Genomic DNA, 17,758 nt, shown 5'->3' on the forward strand with positions numbered 1-17,758 from the left:
ACTGGGGGGAGAGAGAGACTGGGGGGAGAGAGGGACTGGGGGGAGAGAGACACTGTGGGGGAGAGAGACACTGTGGGGGAGAGAGAGACTGGGGGAGAGAGACTGGGGGGAGAGAGACACAGGGGGGAGAGAGACTGGGAGAGAGAGACTGTGGGGGAGAGAGGAACTGGGGGGAGAGAGACACTGTGGGGGAGAGAGACACTGGGGGGAGAGAGACACTGGGGGGAGAGAGACTGGGGGAGAGAGACACTGGGGGGAGAGAGACTGGGAGAGAGAGACTGTGGGGGAGAGAGGGACTGGGGGGGAGAGAGACACTGTGGGGGAGAGAGACACTGGGGGGAGAGAGACTGGGGGAGAGAGACACTGGGGGGAGAGAGACTGGGGGGAGAGAGACACTGGGGGGAGAGGGACTGGGAGAGAGAGACTGTGGGGGAGAGAGGGACTTAGGGGAGAGAGACACTGTGGGGAGAGAGAAACTGGGGGGAGAGAGGGACTGGAGGGGAGAGAGAGACTGGGGGGGAGAGAGAGACTGGGGGGGGAAGAGATAGACTGGGGGGAAGAGAGAAATTGGGGGGAGAGAGACACTTGGGGGAGAGAGAGACTGGGGGGAGAGAGACTGGGGGGAGAGAGGGACTGGAGGGGAGAGAGACTGGGGGGGGAGAGAGAGACTGGGGGGGAGAGAGAAACTGGGGGGGGGAGAGACACTGGGGGGAGAGAGGGACTGGAGGGGAGAGAGAGAGACTGGGGGGGGAGAGAGACACGGGGGGGGAGAGAGAAACTGGGGGGAGAGACACACTGGGGGGAGAGAGGGACTGGAGGGGAGAGAGAGACTGGGGGGGGAGAGAGGGACTGGAGGGGAGAGAGAGAGACTGGGAGGGAGAGAGAGACTGGGAGGGGGGAGAGACTGTGGGGGGGAGAGAGAGAGAGACTGGGGGGAGAGAGAGAGACTGGGGAGGAGAGAGGGACTGGAGGGGAGAGAGAGACTGGGGGGGAGAGAGAGATTGGGAGAGAGGGATTGGTGGGGAGAGACTGTTGGGGGGAGAGAGACTGCGGGGGGGGAGAGAGAGAGACTGGGGGGAGATGGACTGGGGGGAGAGACTGTGGGGGAGAGAGACGGGGGGGAGAGAGAGACTAGGGGGGGAGAGAGACGGGGGCGGGGAAAGAGACTTGGGGGGAGAGAGAGATAGACTGGGGGGAGAGAGAGATAGACTGGGAGGGAGATAGATCGACTGGGGGGTGGGGAGAGAGAGATAGACTGGGGGGGAGAGAGAGAGAGACTGGGGGGGAAGAGAGAGATAGACTGGGGGGGAGAGAGATAGACTGGGGTGGGAGAGAGATAGACTGGGGGGGAGAGAGACTGGGGGGAGAGAGAGATAGACTGGGGGGGGAGAGAGATAGACTGGGGTGGGAGAGAGATAGACTGGGGGGGAGAGAGACTGGGGGGAGAGAGAGATAGACTGGGGGGGGAGAGAGATAGACTGGGGGGGAGATAGATAGACTGGGGGGGGGAGAGAGAGACAGACTGGGGGTGGGAGAGAGAGATAGACTGGGGGTGGGAGAGAGAGATAGACTGGGGGGAGAGAGAGATAGACTGGGGGGGAGAGAGATAGACTGGGGGGGAGAGAGATAGACTGGGGGTGGGAGAGAGAGATAGACTGGGGGGAAGAGAGAGATAGACTGGGGGGGAGAGAGATAGACTGGGGGGAAGAGAGAGATAGACTGGGGGGGAGAGAGATAGACTGGGGGGAAGAGAGAGATAGACTGGGGGGGAGAGAGATAGACTAGGGGGGGAGAGAGATAGACTGGGGGTGGGAGAGAGAGATAGACTGGGGGTGGGAGAGAGAGATAGACTGGGGGGAGAGAGAGATAGACTGGGGGGGAGAGAGATAGACTGGGGGGAGAGAGAGATAGACTGGGGGGGGAGAGAGAGATAGACTGGGGGGAGAGAGAGATAGACTGGGGGGAGAGAGAGATAGACTGGGGGGGAGAGAGATAGACTGGGGGGAGAGAGAGATAGACTGGGGGGGAGAGAGATAGACTGGGGGGGAGAGAGATAGACTGGGGGTGGGAGAGAGAGATAGACTGGGGGGAAGAGAGAGATAGACTGGGGGGGAGAGAGATAGACTGGGGGGAGAGAGAGATAGACTGGGGGTGGGAGAGAGAGATAGACTGGGGGGAAGAGAGAGATAGACTGGGGGGGAGAGAGATAGACTGGGGGGAAGAGAGAGATAGACTGGGGGGGAGAGAGATAGACTAGGGGGGGAGAGAGATAGACTGGGGGTGGGAGAGAGAGATAGACTGGGGGTGGGAAGAGATAGACTGGGGGGAGAGAGAGATAGACTGGGGGGGAGAGAGATAGACTGGGGGGAGAGAGAGATAGACTGGGGGGGGAGAGAGAGATAGACTGGGGGGAGAGAGAGATAGACTGGGGGGAGAGAGAGATAGACTGGGGGGGAGAGAGATAGACTGGGGGGAGAGAGAGATAGACTGGGGGGGAGAGAGATAGACTGGGGGGGAGAGAGATAGACTGGGGGGAGAGAGAGATAGACTGGGGGGGAGAGAGATAGACAGGGGGGGAGAGAAAGACTGGGTGCGGGGAAAGAGAGAGAGACTGGGGCATTGCGACGGGGAGAGCGCGACTGGGGAGAGAGACTGCGGGGGGGGGGGAGAGAGAGAGACTGGAGGAGAGAGACTGTGGGAGAGAGAGAGAGGCTGTGGGAGAGAGAGAGAGACTGGGGGAGAGAGACTGTGGGAGAGAGAGAGAGGCTGTGGGAGAGAGAGAGAGACTGGGGGAGAAAGAGAGAGAGACTGGAGAGAGAGAGAGAGAGAGAGACTGTGAGAGAGAGAGACTGTGGGAGAGAGAGAGACTGGGGGAGAGAGAGAGAGCACTGGGGGAGAGAGAGTATGCACTGGGGGGAGAGAGAGAGAGACTGGGGAGAGAGAGAGAGACTGGGGAGAGAGAGAGTGCACTGAGGCACTCCATTCCCCTTGGAGTTCATCGACACCATCCAGGACAAAGCAGCCCGCTCGATGGGCCACACTACCCACCACCTTCAACATTCACTCCCTCCACCACCGGCGCACCGTGGCTGCAGTGTGCACCGTCTACAAGATGCACTGCAGCAACTCGCCAAGGCTTCTTCGGCAGCACCTCCCAAACCCGCGACCTCTACCCGCCTAGAAGGACAAGGGCAGCAGGCGCATGGGAACACCACCACCTCCACGTTCCCCTCCCAGTCACACACACACCATCCCGACTTGGAAATATATCGGCCGTTCCTTCATCGTCGCTGGGTCACAATCCTGGAACTCCCTCCCTAACAGCACTGTGGGAGCACCTTCACCACACGGACTGCAGCGGTTCAAGAAGGAGGCCAATAAAGGTTCCGTGCCAATAAAGTGCTATTCGAGCTCATCCAGGTTATTTGAGAGTGTTTGGGGGGCAGGGGCTGTTGTATTTATCCTCAGTGCCCTGGAGCTCGGGATGGAGAGAGATGGAGGGGAAGAGAGCATCAGCCAATAGGCAGCGACCTGACTCCTGAACCAAGAGGCTAAGTTCTCTGATGATGGCAATCCAGAGGGCACTGGAGTGTGCGGGAGGGGGGGAGACAGGCGAGGGTTGGGGGCGTCAGGTGAGCACAACATCTGGTCGTGTCTCCCCCACCCCTCCGCCCAATGCCCAGATAATAACCGAAGAAATAGGAGCAGGAGTCGGCCATTCGGCCCCTCGAGCCTGCTCCGCCATTCAATACGATCATGGCTGATCCGATCATGGACTCAGCTCCACTTCCCTGCCCGCCCCCTTATCCCCTTATCGGTTAAGAAACACTCTATCTCTGTCTTAAATTTATTCAATGTCCCAGCTTCCACAGCTCTCTGAGGCAGCGAATTCCACAGATTTACAACCCTCAGAGAGAAGAAATTTCTCCTCATCTCAGTTTTAAATGGGCGGCCCCTTATTCTGAGACTGTGCCCCCTAGTTCTAGTCTCCCCCATCAGTGGAAACATCCTCTCTGCATCCACCTTGTCGAGCCCCCTCATTATCTTATACGTTTCAATAAGATCACCTCTAATTCTTTTAAATGTGGTGAGGGTTTCTGCCTCTACCACCCTTTCAGGCAGTGAGTTCCACCCCAGACCCCCACCACCCTCTGGGTAAAGACATTTCCCCTCAAATCCCCTCTAAACCTCCCCCCAGTTACTTTCAATCTCTGCCCCCTGGTTGTTGACCCCTCTGCCAAGGGAAACAGGTCCGACCTATCCACTCTATCCAGGCCCCTCATCATTTTATACACCTCAATCAGGTCTCCCCTCAGCCTCCTCTGTTCTAAAGAAAACAACCCCAGCCTATCCAATCTTTCCTCATCGCTAAGATTCTCCAGTCCAGGCAACATCCTGGTAAATCTCCTCTGTACCCTCTCTAGTGCAACATCCTGGTAAATCTCCTCTGTACCCTCTCTAGTGCAACATCCTGGTAAATCTCCTCTGTACCCTCTCTAGTGCAACATCCTGGTAAATCTCCTCTGTACCCTCTCTAGTGCAACATCCTGGTAAATCTCCTCTATACCCTCTCTAGTGTGACATCCTGGTAAATCTCCTCTATACCCTCTCTAGTGCAACATCCTGGTAAATCTCCTCTGTACCCTCTCTAGTGCAACATCCTGGTAAATCTCCTCTGTACCCTCTCCAGTGCAATCACATCTTTCCTGTCATGTGGTGACCAGAACTGCACGCAGTACTCCAGCTGTGGCCTAACCAGTGTTTTATACAGTTCAAGCATAACCTCCCTGCTCTTGTATTCCATGCCTTGGCTAATAAAGGCAAGTATTCCGTATACCTTCTTAACCGCCTTATCCACCTGGCCTGCTACCTTCAGGGATCTGTGGACCTGCACTCCAAGATCCCTTTGTTCCTCTACACTTCTCAAAGTGTCTGACCATTTAATGTGTATTCCCTTGCCTTGTTAGCCCTCCCCAAAATGCATCAACTCACACATCTCCGGATTGGACTGCATTTGCCACTGTCCTGCCCACCTGACCAGCTCCTTGATATCTTCCTGCAGGACGGGAAATAGGCGGCCGGTGACTGTGCAACTGAGTCCCCACGACCCCAGTCAATGCCTCCAGGGGCAGAGAGGGGAAACCAGAATAGGGGTTAGACCAGATAAACGCACGGGTACACAAGGAATATAGGGGTGGAACCACCTCGTCAATGGACAGTTGAAGGATGGAGAACTGCTGTCGAACTTATTCAGTCCCTTGGAGGCAAAGATATTTGCCAAAGCAACTGTGAGGGTGGCAGTGCTAGAAAAAGAATATACTAGTCAGTAAACGCTCCAAAACCGTTCTACCCCAGTCCCCAACGACATAACGTCCTCCTCAGCTCCCTAAAAACGACTTGCATTTCCTACAACGCATCTCATCACTGCCAGACGTCCCAAAGCGCTTTACACCCAATGAGACACTTTCGGAGTGCGGCCACCTTCGTAATGTGGGAATCGAAGCACTGACCACACTCGACCAGCTCCGCTGGGCAGGGCCACATTGTCCGCATGCCCAGACACGAGACTCCCAAAGCGAGCGCTCTACTCGGAACTCCTTCGCGACAAACGAGCCAGAGGCGGGCAGAGGAAACGTTACAAAGGACCACCCTCAAAGCCTCCCTGATAAAGTGCAACATCCCCCACCGACACCTGGGAGTCCCTGGGCCCAAAGACCAGTCCGCCCTAAGTGGAGGAAGTGCATCGGGGAGGGCGCTGAGCACCTCGAGTCTCGTCGCCGAGAGCGTGCAGAAACCGAGCGCAGGCAGCGGAAGGAGCGTGCGGCAAACCAGTCCCACCCTCCCCTTCCCTCAACCACTGTCTGTCCCGCCTGTGACAGGGGACTGTGGCTCTCGTATTGGACTGTTCAGCCACCGAAGGACTCATTCTAAGAGTGGAAGCAAGTCTTCCTCGATTCCGAGGGGCTGCCTGTGATTGGCCCCGGGACACCGGGGAGAACTCCCCCTGCTCTTCTGCTAATAGCTGCCGTGGGATCTTTTACGTCTACCCGAGGGGGCAGATTGGGCCCTTGGTTTGACATCTCATCCGAAAGACGGCCCCTCCATCAGCAAAGCTGAAAATACAGCCCCCGAACCTCTAACCCCACCGCCCCGTCTCTTAGCCCTGCTCCTTTACCTGTAACCCCAACTCGAAACCTCAGCCCTCGAACCCGAATCACTAAAGAAGCTGGAGACAGCGGAAAACACTCACTCTGCTCCCGTCAGAGGACTCGGAGAGGGTGAACATCCTTGTCTCTGCAAAGCCAAAGAGCATTAGCTTGTCTCTCGTTGTGTCCCTTTCCCGAAAGGGCTGCCTACTCTTCGGCGAGAGAGAGAGAAAGAGATTGGCACCGTTCAAAGAATGCGGAGCAAAACTGAATCTAAAGAGACTTTATTTTGCTCGGAAGGTTCCAGAAGATATAAATGGCTTGCTTTGTTGGCGTCCTTGGGCAAGGGGAGAATGCATTGCGCTCAAACTAGTGCCCGAAAACTGCCGGAGATTAAAGAATCGCTTTGTTCAGAGAGGTTGGGCGGAAAATCGAGATCTCGCACGATTTCGCTTCCCGTGTTACCAAAATCCCCCGGGTCCCTCTGCAACACAGCCACGAGTATGGTTACTGGCTAAATACTGGTTGTTGGTCAAAATGCTGCAAGGGCTGAGTGGGTCAGGCAGTGTCATCGACCCCAGCGTAAACTAGTCATTCAAACCTCGGCTGCCCCCGTGTCCTAACTCACACCGAGTCCCGCTCACCCATCGAGCCCGTGCTCGCTGCCCTGTGTCCTAACTCGCACCGAGTCCCGCTCACCCATCACCCCCTGTGCTCGCTGCCCCGTGTCCTAACTCGCACCGAGTCCCGCTCACCCATCGCCCCCTGTGCTCGCTGACCTACATTGGCTCCCGGTTAAGCAACTCCCCGATTTTAAAATTCTCATCCTTGTTTACAAATCCCTCCATGGCTCTCGCCCCTCCCTATCTCTGTAATCCTACACCCCCCCCGAGATTTCTGCACTCTTCTAATTCTGCCCTCCTGAGCATCCCCCGATTTCCATCGCTCCACCATCGGTGGCCGTGCCTTCAGCTGCCTGAGCCCCAAGCTCTGGAACTCCCTCCCTAAACCTCTCCGCCTCTCTCTCCTCCTTTAAGACACTCCTTAAAACCTACCTCTATGACCCAGTTTTTTGGCGCTAATTTCTACTTATGTGGCTCGGTGTCAAATTTTTATCGCATAATAAAAATTAAAAAGAGTTGCATTTATACAGGGGCAGTACTGAGGGAGTGCCGCACTGTCGGAGGGGCAGTACTGAGGGAGTGCCGCACTGTCGGAGGGGCAGTACTGAGGGAGTGCCGCACTGTCGGAGGGGCAGTACTGAGGGAGTGCCGCACTGTCGGAGGGGCGGTACTGAGGGAGTGCCGCACTGTCGGAGGGGCAGTACTGAGGGAGTGCCTCACTGTCGGAGGGGCAGTACTGAGGGAGCGCCGCACTGTCGGAGGGGCAGTACTGAGGGAGTGCCGCACTGTCGGAGGGGCAGTACTGAGGGAGTGCCGCACTGTCGGAGGGGCAGTACTGAGGGAGTGCCGCACTGTCGGAGGGGCAGTACTGAGGGAGCGCCGCACTGTCGGAGGGGCAGTACTGAGGGAGTGCCGCACTGTCGGAGGGGCGGTACTGAGGGAGCGCCGCACTGTCGGAGGGGCGGTACTGAGGGAGCGCCGCACTGTCGGAGGGGCAGTACTGAGGGAGCGCTGCACTGTCGGAGGGGCAGTACTGAGGGAGTGCCGCACTGTCGGAGGGGCAGTACTGAAATGTAGATGAAACCTTCAACTCAGGTGGATTTACAAGATCTCAGCATAACCCTCTATTCCCTTCTCCCCCATACGCTTGTCCAGCCTCCCCTTAAATGCATCGATACTCCTCGCCTCAACCCCTCCCTGTGGCAGCGAGTTCCACATTCTCACCGCTCTCTGGGTAAAGAAGTTTCTCCTGAATTCGCCATTGGGTTTCTGGATGACTATTTTATATTTGAACCCACTTGAGAGAGCAGGCGGGGCCTCGGTTTAACGTATCTTCCCGACAAGTGGAAACATTCTCTCTCTAATCTTTCATCATTTTAAAGACCTTGATTAGGTCACCCCTCAGCCTTAGTGAAAAGTGACACAGCCTGTTAATTCTTTCCTGATAAACGTGACTGAAAAGACGGCCCCGTCGACAGTGCGGCACTCCCTCAGTACCGCCCCTCCGACAGTGCGGCGCTCCCTCAGTACCGCCCCTCCGACAGTGCGGCGCTCCCTCAGTACCGCCCCTCCGACAGTACGGCATTCCCTCAGTACCGCCCCTCCGACAGTGCGGCATTCCCTCAGTACCGCCCCTCCGATAGTGCGGAACTCCCTCAGTACCGCCCCTCCGACAGTGCGGCACTCCCTCAGTACCGCCCCTCCAACAGTGCGGCGCTCCCTCAGTACCGCTCCTCCGACAGTGCGGCGCTCCCTCAGTACCGCCCCTCCGACAGTGCGGCACTCCCTCAGTACCGCCCCTCCGACAGTGCGGCGCTCCCTCAGCACTACTCCTCCGACAGTCCGGCGCTCCCTCAGTACCGCCTCTCCGACAGCGCAGTGCAGCGCTCCCTCAGCACTGCCCTGGGAGTGCCAGCCTAGATTTTGTGCTCAAGTCCCTGGAGTGGGTCCTGAACCCACAACCTTCTGACCCAGAGGCGACAGTGCTGCCCACTGAGCCAACAGCCAGGGATTATTTACCTTTGGTTATTGGCCTTATTTGACCAAGGTCAGAGAATGTCAAGGATTAACCTGGAATGGTGATGGTTCATAATTCAGTCACATCTCTCAGGAAAGGATGAACAGGCTGTGTCTCTTATATGAGAGGTGACCTAACAGAGGTCTTTAAAATGATGAAAGGTTTTGATAGAAAGGATAGAGAGAGAATGTTTCCACTTGTGGGGAAGAGCATAACTAGACGCCATCAATATAAGATCGTCACCCAGAAATCCAATGGGGAATTCAGGAGAAACTTCTTTACCCAGAGAGCGGTGAGAATGTGGAACTCGCTGCCACAGGGAGGGGTTGAGGCGAATAGTATCGATGCATTTAAGGGGAAGCTGGATAAACACATGAGGGAGAAGGGAATAGAGGGATATGCTGATAGATTTAGATGGGGAAAGACGGGAGGAGGCTCGAGTGGGGCATAAACGCCGGCACGGACTGGTTGGGCCGAATGGTCTGTCTCTGTGCCGCGTATCCCGTGTAATTCTGAGATGTATGTTGCATGCGGTGCCCCACGACCTCTAGTAGCTGAAATTAAACACTGCAACATTTCAATTTGCTCAGCAAGGCAGACTTGCATTTATGTAGCGCCTTTCACTGCCTCAGGACGTCCCAAATGTGTTCAAGTCCCACTGCAGAGACTTTAGCCCATAATCCAGGCCGACACTCCCAGTGCTGGTACTGAGGGAGCGCCGCACTGTCGGAGGGGCAGTACTGAGGGAGCGCCGTACTGCGCTGTCAGAGGGGCGGTTCTGAGGGAGCACCGGACTGTCGGAGGGGCAGTACTGAGGGAGCGCTGCACTGTCGGAGGGGCAGTACTGAGGGAGCGCCGCACTGTCGGAGGGGCAGTACTGAGGGAGCGCCGCACTGTCGGAGGGGCAGTACTGAGGGAGCGCTGCACTGTCGGAGGTGCCGTCTTCCGGATGAAACGTTAAACCTGAGGCCCTGTATGCTCTCTCGGGTTGGCGTAAAAGATCCCACGGCCACTATTGGAAGAAGAGCAGGGCTGTTGCGGCCCAATATTTATCCCTCAACCAACATCACTAAACAACAGATGATCCGGGTCGTTATCACATCGCCGTTTGTGGGAGCTTGCTGTGTGCAAATTGAGCTGCTGCGTTTCGCATATTACAACAGTGACTACACTCCAAAAAGTACTTAATTGGCTGTGAGGCACTATGAGACGTGCGGTGGTCATGAAAGGGGCGAAAGAAATGCAAGTCTTCACATGCACACACAGGAACTGCTGAAAATTCAGCCAGTTCCTTCCGCTTTGCATTTCACCCCATTGATCACAAAAACTAAAAACTACTGTAATCGCTATTTTAATGATGGATGCATTTAGGTTCAGGGGAAGAGAGCGAGATCGACAAGGTCCAAAACAATTCTCTTTTGCTGCGACGAATGATCAGCCCGCGACACAAGAATCCAGGACTGTCGCGGGCGGAAGGGAGGAGGCGACGCGCCCAGTTCACGAAGGGTACAACCGGCACAAGTTACTGCAGGCGAGACAGGCAGGGTTCCCCCGTCATTTCAGTCGGCAGCACCCGTCCATGCAATGCTTTGGTGCGTCTCCCTCCCGCGCCGGCGCCATCGACGAAGCAGCTGCTGGAAGTCGGCGAGCTATTCGACTGGCGCAGGCATCGCGGACGACCCCAATCTCCACGCCCGTGGTTTTTTTTTTAAAAAGGGGGTTGGGGGTGGGGTGGGGGGGTTGTATTCTTGATGGGACAGCGATGAGGAGCAGGAGCACTTTGGGCTGGAGCACTCGTCCCCCTGTAGCAACCCCCTCCCCACCCCCAGCCGCAGCCTTTCCAATTTCCGCTGACCTCATCTCACCAGCAGGAGGTCCCGTGACCGGCTGACATTCCAAATTCGGCAGACCAGTTCGGTTTCCGCTCCTCCCCTCGGTCCTTTAATGCTGAGACCGGCGTGGGGCAAACGGGGCGCAGGCTCCGACGTGATGACAGGTTGCTTTGCTGGGAAGAAACGGGATCCATTTCACACTGGTACAGCGGGCTGGCAGTGGAGCGATCATTCCGAGGCACAAAGTAACTGACCCGGGAGTGGGGGGTGCTGGGCGATTCAGCGATACCATTAAACCAGAGAAAGGACCTCCTCTCCACTTTTACCCCGTGCTGCGATCGATGCCGACACCCGAGTCCCCAGATCCCGAGAGCGCTCCCTCCTCATTCCCGCCGCGGAGGTCCCTCAACGCTCTCCGCTGTTGCAATTGTGCACGTAACTCGTGCTCTGTCACTGCCCCTCCACTCACTGTAGTTTTGCTGGAGAAATAATCCTGCTATTATCGGGAGATTTTGCTGCAGTTTGTGGAGACGCTGTTTAAATAGGTTCTGTTTGTTTTTTGCTGAGTAAATAGACTCTGTCTGTTGTTTGCTGAGTAAAGAGACTCTGTCTGTTGTTTGCTGAGTAAATAGATTCTGTTTGTTGTTTGCTGAGTAAATAGACTCTGTCTGTTGTTTGCTGAGTAAATAGATTCTGTCTGTTGTTTGCTGAGTAAATAGATTCTGTTTGTTGTTTGCTGAGTAAATAGATTCTGTTTGTTGTTTGTTGAGTAAATAGATTCTGTTTGTTGTTTGTTGCGTAAATAGATTCTGTTTGTTGTTTGCTGAGTAAATAGACTCTGTTTTCTCAGTAAATAGACTGTTTGTTGATTGCCAAGTAAATAGACATTCCCGAGGACAAGTCCTGCCCCGTCTCCAACTCAGTTGTGTTAATACTCGCTCCCTTTTTATTAATGATAATACAAAAAGGGACACAAAATTCAGTCTTTTGTTCCCTGCAGGGTCCCCGTCGTTTATTCTGTTTGCTTTTTTGGTGACAAGCAAGTTGGGTTCCTCGCCTCCGTAACGTTACGGCTTGAGCTTCAGCCAGGGCTGGGAGATGGTGAGGATGGAGAGGACGGAGGAGGCCAGGCCACCGAAGGCCACCACGCCCGGGTTGGTCTTCAGCAGGCCCAGCCGGTCCAGGGGGATGAGGAGGTCGCAGCAGTTCTTCAGCGCGTCCAGCAGCAAGGGGGGGTTGGCCCGCAGCACGTGGCACAGCAGCCCCAGCCGCTCCAGCGCCCGGCCCGCCAGCCCCCTGCCACCCGCCGCCTCGCCCGCCTTCCCGCGGCACCGGGCCTCGCGCTCCGCCAGCACGCTGAGCTCGTAGGCGTCGCGGCTCAGGTTCATGATGAGCGCAAAGAGATAGTACCTGGGGAAGGGACGAGACGCAAGATCAGAATGACATCAATGGACGCGTCCGTTCAGCAGCTGCCCGGGACCCCTTTACCCCCCCCACCCCTTCGTCCGTGGCACCCATAAAGGAGCCCTCAGCCCGTTGGCCGCCTGTATCGACCCGGCATCAGTTGCATTCACGTAGCGCCTTTAACAACAATAACTCGCATTTACACAGCGCCTTTAATGTCGTGATAGGTCCCAAGGCGCTTCCACAAGAGGCGGAATTTTGCACCCAGCCACACCAGGAGGTATTCGGGACAGGTGACCAAAAGCTGGGTCAAAGAGGTCGGTTTTAGGTGAACGTCTTAAAGGAGGAGAGAGAGAGAGGCTGGGAGAGGTTTAGGGAGGGAGTTCCAGAGCTTGGGGCCCAGGCAGCTGAAAGCACGGCCGCCGATGGTGGAGCGCTTATAATCAGGAGATGCTCAGGAGGGCAGAATTAGAGGAGTGCAGAGATCTCGGGTGGGTTGTGGGGCTGGAGGAGGTTACAGAGATAGGGAGGGGTGTAGGGGCTGGAGGAGGTTACAGAGATAGGGAGGGGTGTAGGGGCTGGAGGAGGTTACAGAGATAGGGAGGGGTGTAGGGGCTGGAGGAGGTTACAGAGATAGGGAGAGGTATAGGGGCTGGAGGGGGTTACAGAGATAGGGAGGGGTGTAGGGGCTGGAGGAGGTTACAGAGATAGGGAGGGGTGTAGGGGCTGGAGGAGGTTACAGAGATAGGGAGGGGTGTAGGGGCTGGAGGTGGTTACAGAGATCGGGAGGGGTGTAGGGGCTGGAAGAGGTTACAGAGAAAGGGAGGGGTGTAGGGGCTGGAGGGGGTTACAGAGATAGGGAGGGGTGTAGGGGCTGGAGGAGGTTACAGAGATAGGGAGGGGTGTAGGGGCTGGAGAGGGGATTACAGAGATAGGGAGGGGCGTAGAGGCTGGAGGAGGTTACAGAGAGGGATTTGAAAACAAGGATGAGAATTTTGAAATTAAGGTGTTGCTTAACTGGGAGACACTGTAGGTCAACGAGCACAGGGGGTGATGGGTGAGCGGGACTCGGCGCGAGTTAGGACACGGGGCAGCGAGCACAGGGGGTGATGGGTGAGCGGGACTCGGAGCGAGTTAGGACACGGGGCAGCGAGCACAGGGGGTGATGGGTGAGCGGGACTCGGTGCGAGTTAGGACACAGGGACAGCGAGCACAGGGGGTGATGGGTGAGCGGGACTCGGAGTGAGTTAGGACACGGGGCAGCGAGCACAGGGGGTGATGGGTGAGCGGGACTCGGTGCGAGTTAGGACACGGGGCAGCGAGCATAGGGGGTGATGGGTGAGCAGGACTCGGAGCGAGTTAGGACACGGGGGCAGCCGAGTTTTGGATCAACTCTGGTTTATGTAGTGTAGAATGTGGGAGGCCAGCCAGGAGTGCGTTGGAATAGTCGAGTCTGGAGGTAACAAAGGCACGGATGAGGGTTTCAGCAGCGGGTGAGCTGAGGCAGGGGCGGAGACGGGCGATGTTACGGAGGTGGAAATAGATGGTCTGAAGGCACGGCCACCGATGGTGAAGTGATGGAAATTGGGGGATGTGCAAGAGGGCAGATTTAGAGGAGCGCAGACATCTCGGGGGGGTTGTAGGGCTGGAGGACGTTACAGAGATAGGGAGGGGCGAGGCTCAGGAGGGATTTGAGAACAAGATGAGAATTTTGAAATCAAGGCGTTGCTTAACTGGGAGCCAATGTAGGTCAGTGAGCACAGGGGGCGATGGGTGAGCGGGACTTGGTGCGAGTTAGGACACGGGGTCAGTGAGCACAGGGGGCGATGGGTGAGCGGGACTCGGTGCGAGTTAGGACACGGGGCAGCGAGCACAGGGGGTGATGGGTGAGCGGGACTCGGTGCGAGTTAGGACACGGGGGTCAGTGAGCACAGGGGGCGATGGGTGAGTGGGACTCGGTGCGAGTTAGGACACAGGGCAGCGAGCACAGGGGGTGATGGGTGAGTGGGACTTGATGCGAGTTAGGACACGGGGCAGCGAGCACAGGGGGTGATGAGTGAGCAGGACTTGATGCGAGTTAGGACACGGGGGCAGTGAGCACAGGGGGTGATGGGTGAGCAGGACTTGATGCGAGTTAGGACACGGGGCAGCGAGCACAGGGGGTGATGGGTGAGTGGGACTCGATGCGAGTTAGGACACAGGGCAGCGAGCACAGGGGGTGATGGGTGAGTGGGACTTGATGCGAGTTAGGACACGGGGCAGCGAGCACAGGGGTTGATGAGTGAGCAGGACTTGATGCGAGTTAGGACACGGGGGCAGCGAGCACAGGGGGTGATGGGTGAGCAGGACTTGATGCGAGTTAGGACATGGGGCAGCGAGCACAGGGGGTGATGAGTGAGCAGGACTTGATGCGAGTTAGGACACGGGACAGCGAGCACAGGGGGTGATGGGTGAGCGGGACTTGATGCGAGTTAGGACATGGGGCAGCAAGCACAGGGGGTGATGAGTGAGCAGGACTTGATGCGAGTTAGGACACGGGGCAGCGAGCACAGGGGGTGATGGGTGAGCGGGACTCGGTGCAAGTTGGGACATGGGGGCAGCGAGCACAGGGGGTGATGGGTGAGTGGGACCCGGTGCGAGTTCGGACGTGGGGGCAGCCGAGTTTTGGATGAGTTGATGCCGGAGAGGAGAGCAGTGGATTAATCAGAATACTGCCTTCATTTCTGGGCACTGAACCTCACAAAGGATGTCAGGCCATTGGAGAGGGTGCAGAGGAGATTTACCACAATGATACCAGGGATGAGGGAACTTCAATTATGCAAAGAGACTGGAGAAGCTTGGACTGTGCTCAGAGCAGGAAGTCAAGGGGAGATATAATAGTATTCAAAATCATGTCGGGTTTTGACAGAGTAAGTAACGAGAAACAGGGATGAGAGGGCTGTCTGATGAGGAGAGATTGAGTAGACTGGGCCGATATTCTCTAGAGTTTAGAAGAATGAGAGGTGATCTCACTGAAACGCATCAGATTGTGAGGGGACTTGACAGAGTAGATGCAGGGAGGGTGTTTCCCCCGGGCTGGGGAGTCTAGAACCAGGGGTCACACAGTCTCAGGATAAGGGGTCGGCCATTGAGGACTGAGATGAGGAGGAATTTCTTCACTCAGAGGTTGGTGAATCTTTGGAATTCTCTGCCCCAGAGGGCTGTGGAGGCTCAGTCGTTGAGTATATTCAAGGCTGAGATCGATAGATTTTTGGGCATTAAGGGAGTCGAGGAATATTAGGGGAATCACCAGACTGATTCCTGGGATAGCAGGACTGACATATGAGGAGAGATTGGATCGACTGGGCCTGTTTTCACTGGAATTTAGAAGGATAAGAGGGTATCTCATAGAGGCATATAAAATTCTGACAGGACTGGCCAGGTTAGATGCAGGAAGAATGTTCCCGAGGTTGGGGAAGTCCAGAACCAGGGGTCACAGTCTAAGGATAAGGGGTAAGCCATTTAGGACCGAGATGAGGAGAAACTCCTTCACTCAGAGAGTTGTTAACCTGTGGAATTCTCTGTTGTTGAGGCCAGTTCGTTAGATATATTCAAAAGGGAGTTAGATGTGGCCCTTACGGCTAAAGGGATCAAGGGGTAAGGCGAGAAAGCAGGAATGGGGTACTGAAGTTGCATGATCAGCCATGATCTTATTGAATGGCGGTGCAGGCTCGAAGGGCCGAATGGCCTACTCCTGGGGTTGTGTTCTTAAGCTGTTTCCACTAGCAGGAGGGTTGGCAGCCAGAGGACACAGAGTTAAGAAAATTGGCAAAAAGGAGAATGTGTTTAATGTAGCAGCGTGTTGCTGTGATCGGGAACGCCCTGCCTGAAAGGGCGGTGGGAGCAGATTCAATGGTAACTTCCAAACGGGAAAATTGGATAAGTTGAAAAAGAACAACGCGCCGGACTATGAGGGAATAATTAGGGAAAGGTCTTTCAAAGGAGGTCGGGAACAGGCACGACGGGCTGATTGGTCCCTTGCTGCGTCGCATGAGTGTAGGCGAAGTAAGTCACTGGGGCACAAGAACATAAGGATTAGGAGCAGGAGTCGGCCATTCGGAGCAGGAGTTGGCCATTCGGCCCCTCGAGCCTGCTCCGCCATTCAATAAGATCACGGCTGATCTTCGACCTCAACTCCACTTTCCCGCCCGATCCCTCGATTCCGCCGCACTCCAAAAATTCTATCGATCCCCGTCGTGAATTACACACAAGAGAAATGGAGAAATAAACAGGGCCCCGAGCGACTTTACATACCCGAGCTCTGCGTCATGAACCCCTCGAGTGACAAAGGGCAGCCCCTCCCTCTTTCCTCCCCCCCAACCATCATCATCGGCAGCCCCTCGGAATCGAGGAAGACTTGCTTCCACTCCAAAAATGAGTCCTTCGGTGGCTGAACAGTCCAATACGGGAGCCACAGTCCCCTGTCACAGGTGGGACAGACAGTGGTTGAGGGAAAGGGGAGGGTGGGACAGGTTTGCCGCACGCTCCTTCCGCTGCCTGCGCTTGGTGTTCTGTGTGCTCTTGGCGACGAGGCTCGAGGTGCTCAGCGCCCTCCTGGATGCACTCCCTCCACACCCCTTTCGCAAATACCTCAACACTTTCCTGCATGATCTCTTGATTCCCTTAATATTTAAAAAATCTCGGTCTTGAATACACTCAACGACTTAGCCTCCACAGCCCTCTGGGGGCAGAGAATGCCAAAGATTCACCCCCCCTCTCCGAGTGAGGAAATTCCTCCTCACCTCAGTCCCAAAACGGCCGGCGTCTCATCCCGAGAGGCCCTGGTGCTGCAGCTCCGCTATGAAAGAGCGAGAGCGGCGGATAGCGTCAACCTCCAGCGGGAGCTGCTCCAAGTGTGCCACGGTTTTGAGGTGGGTGACTGGGTGACATCATCAAAGACGCTGGTGGCCGTTTTGGAGCGCGGGCAGGAACACCGGCGGGGGCCCAGGTGGTTGGAGCGGGACGGTCGGGGCGGAGGCGCGGCGAGTGTTTGTGGCGGAGGAGCGGCGAGAGATCGCAGCGGGGGCGCGACAGATGAGGGCTCGGGGCCCAGGGGAGGCGAGGGCCCAGGGTCAGCACGGGCCCAGCCCACACTGTGCGATATGTGGGCGCACTAGGCCCGTGCAGCAGAGCTGGTCTCCAGTCCTGGTTAACCCTGGACCAAGGCCTCGCTCTGTCAAGCCCGTGTGGTGGCTGGGTGTGCAGCGGCCACCCCACATTAAAATAATCCACCCACAGGCATCTTCCACCCTTCAGGATGGAGTTCGGGACCCGGAATATTAGGTCCTTCATCGAAACACTTGTGAACTCGTGGAAACAAGCCATCCTCGTTCGAGGGTGATTCGTGCCAATGATGATGGTTCTCGATTCCCCAGCCCGGGGCGGGGGGAAACACCCTCCCTGCATCTACCCTGCCAATCCCGCTCAGACTCTTCTCTGTTTCAATGAGATCGCCTCTCGTTCTTCTAAACTCTAGGGGGAATGTTGGCCCAGTCTGCTCAATCTCTCCTCGCGGGATTGGTCCCCGAGATGGCCGACTGCGCGCGGGCAGGGGCTCGGGGGTGTGGGGGGGGTCCTACCTGAATGAACGCTGGCTCCACTTCTCCTGGTCCAGGCGGGGGGCCAGGCCCACCTTGCCGGCCCACAGCAGGTTGTCGCAGCCAAAGTACATGGCCCTGTTCAGGTGGCTGATGGTGA

The 17,758-nt window shown here is 56.4% G+C and overlaps 1 protein-coding gene across 1 annotated transcript in view; it reads right to left on the reverse strand.

The window, feature by feature from the left end:
• Window positions 1–10,121: 10,121 nt before the first annotated feature.
• pex11b (peroxisomal biogenesis factor 11 beta) overlaps window positions 10,122–17,758 on the reverse strand; it is a 15,110-nt gene continuing 7,473 nt past the window's right edge. Inside the window, exons 3-4 of the mRNA XM_070868573.1 lie at window positions 17,641–17,758; window positions 10,122–12,028 (exon numbers count right to left, since the gene is read on the reverse strand). The exon at window positions 17,641–17,758 is cut by the window's right edge and continues 84 nt beyond it. Of these exons, the coding sequence (XP_070724674.1) occupies window positions 11,686–12,028; window positions 17,641–17,758 (461 nt within the window). The 3' untranslated portion in view covers window positions 10,122–11,685. The remainder of the gene's footprint in view (window positions 12,029–17,640) is intronic.

This window comes from Pristiophorus japonicus, chromosome 30, assembly GCF_044704955.1.
Source record: "Pristiophorus japonicus isolate sPriJap1 chromosome 30, sPriJap1.hap1, whole genome shotgun sequence".
In the NCBI taxonomy this organism is placed as follows: domain Eukaryota; kingdom Metazoa; phylum Chordata; class Chondrichthyes; family Pristiophoridae; genus Pristiophorus; species Pristiophorus japonicus.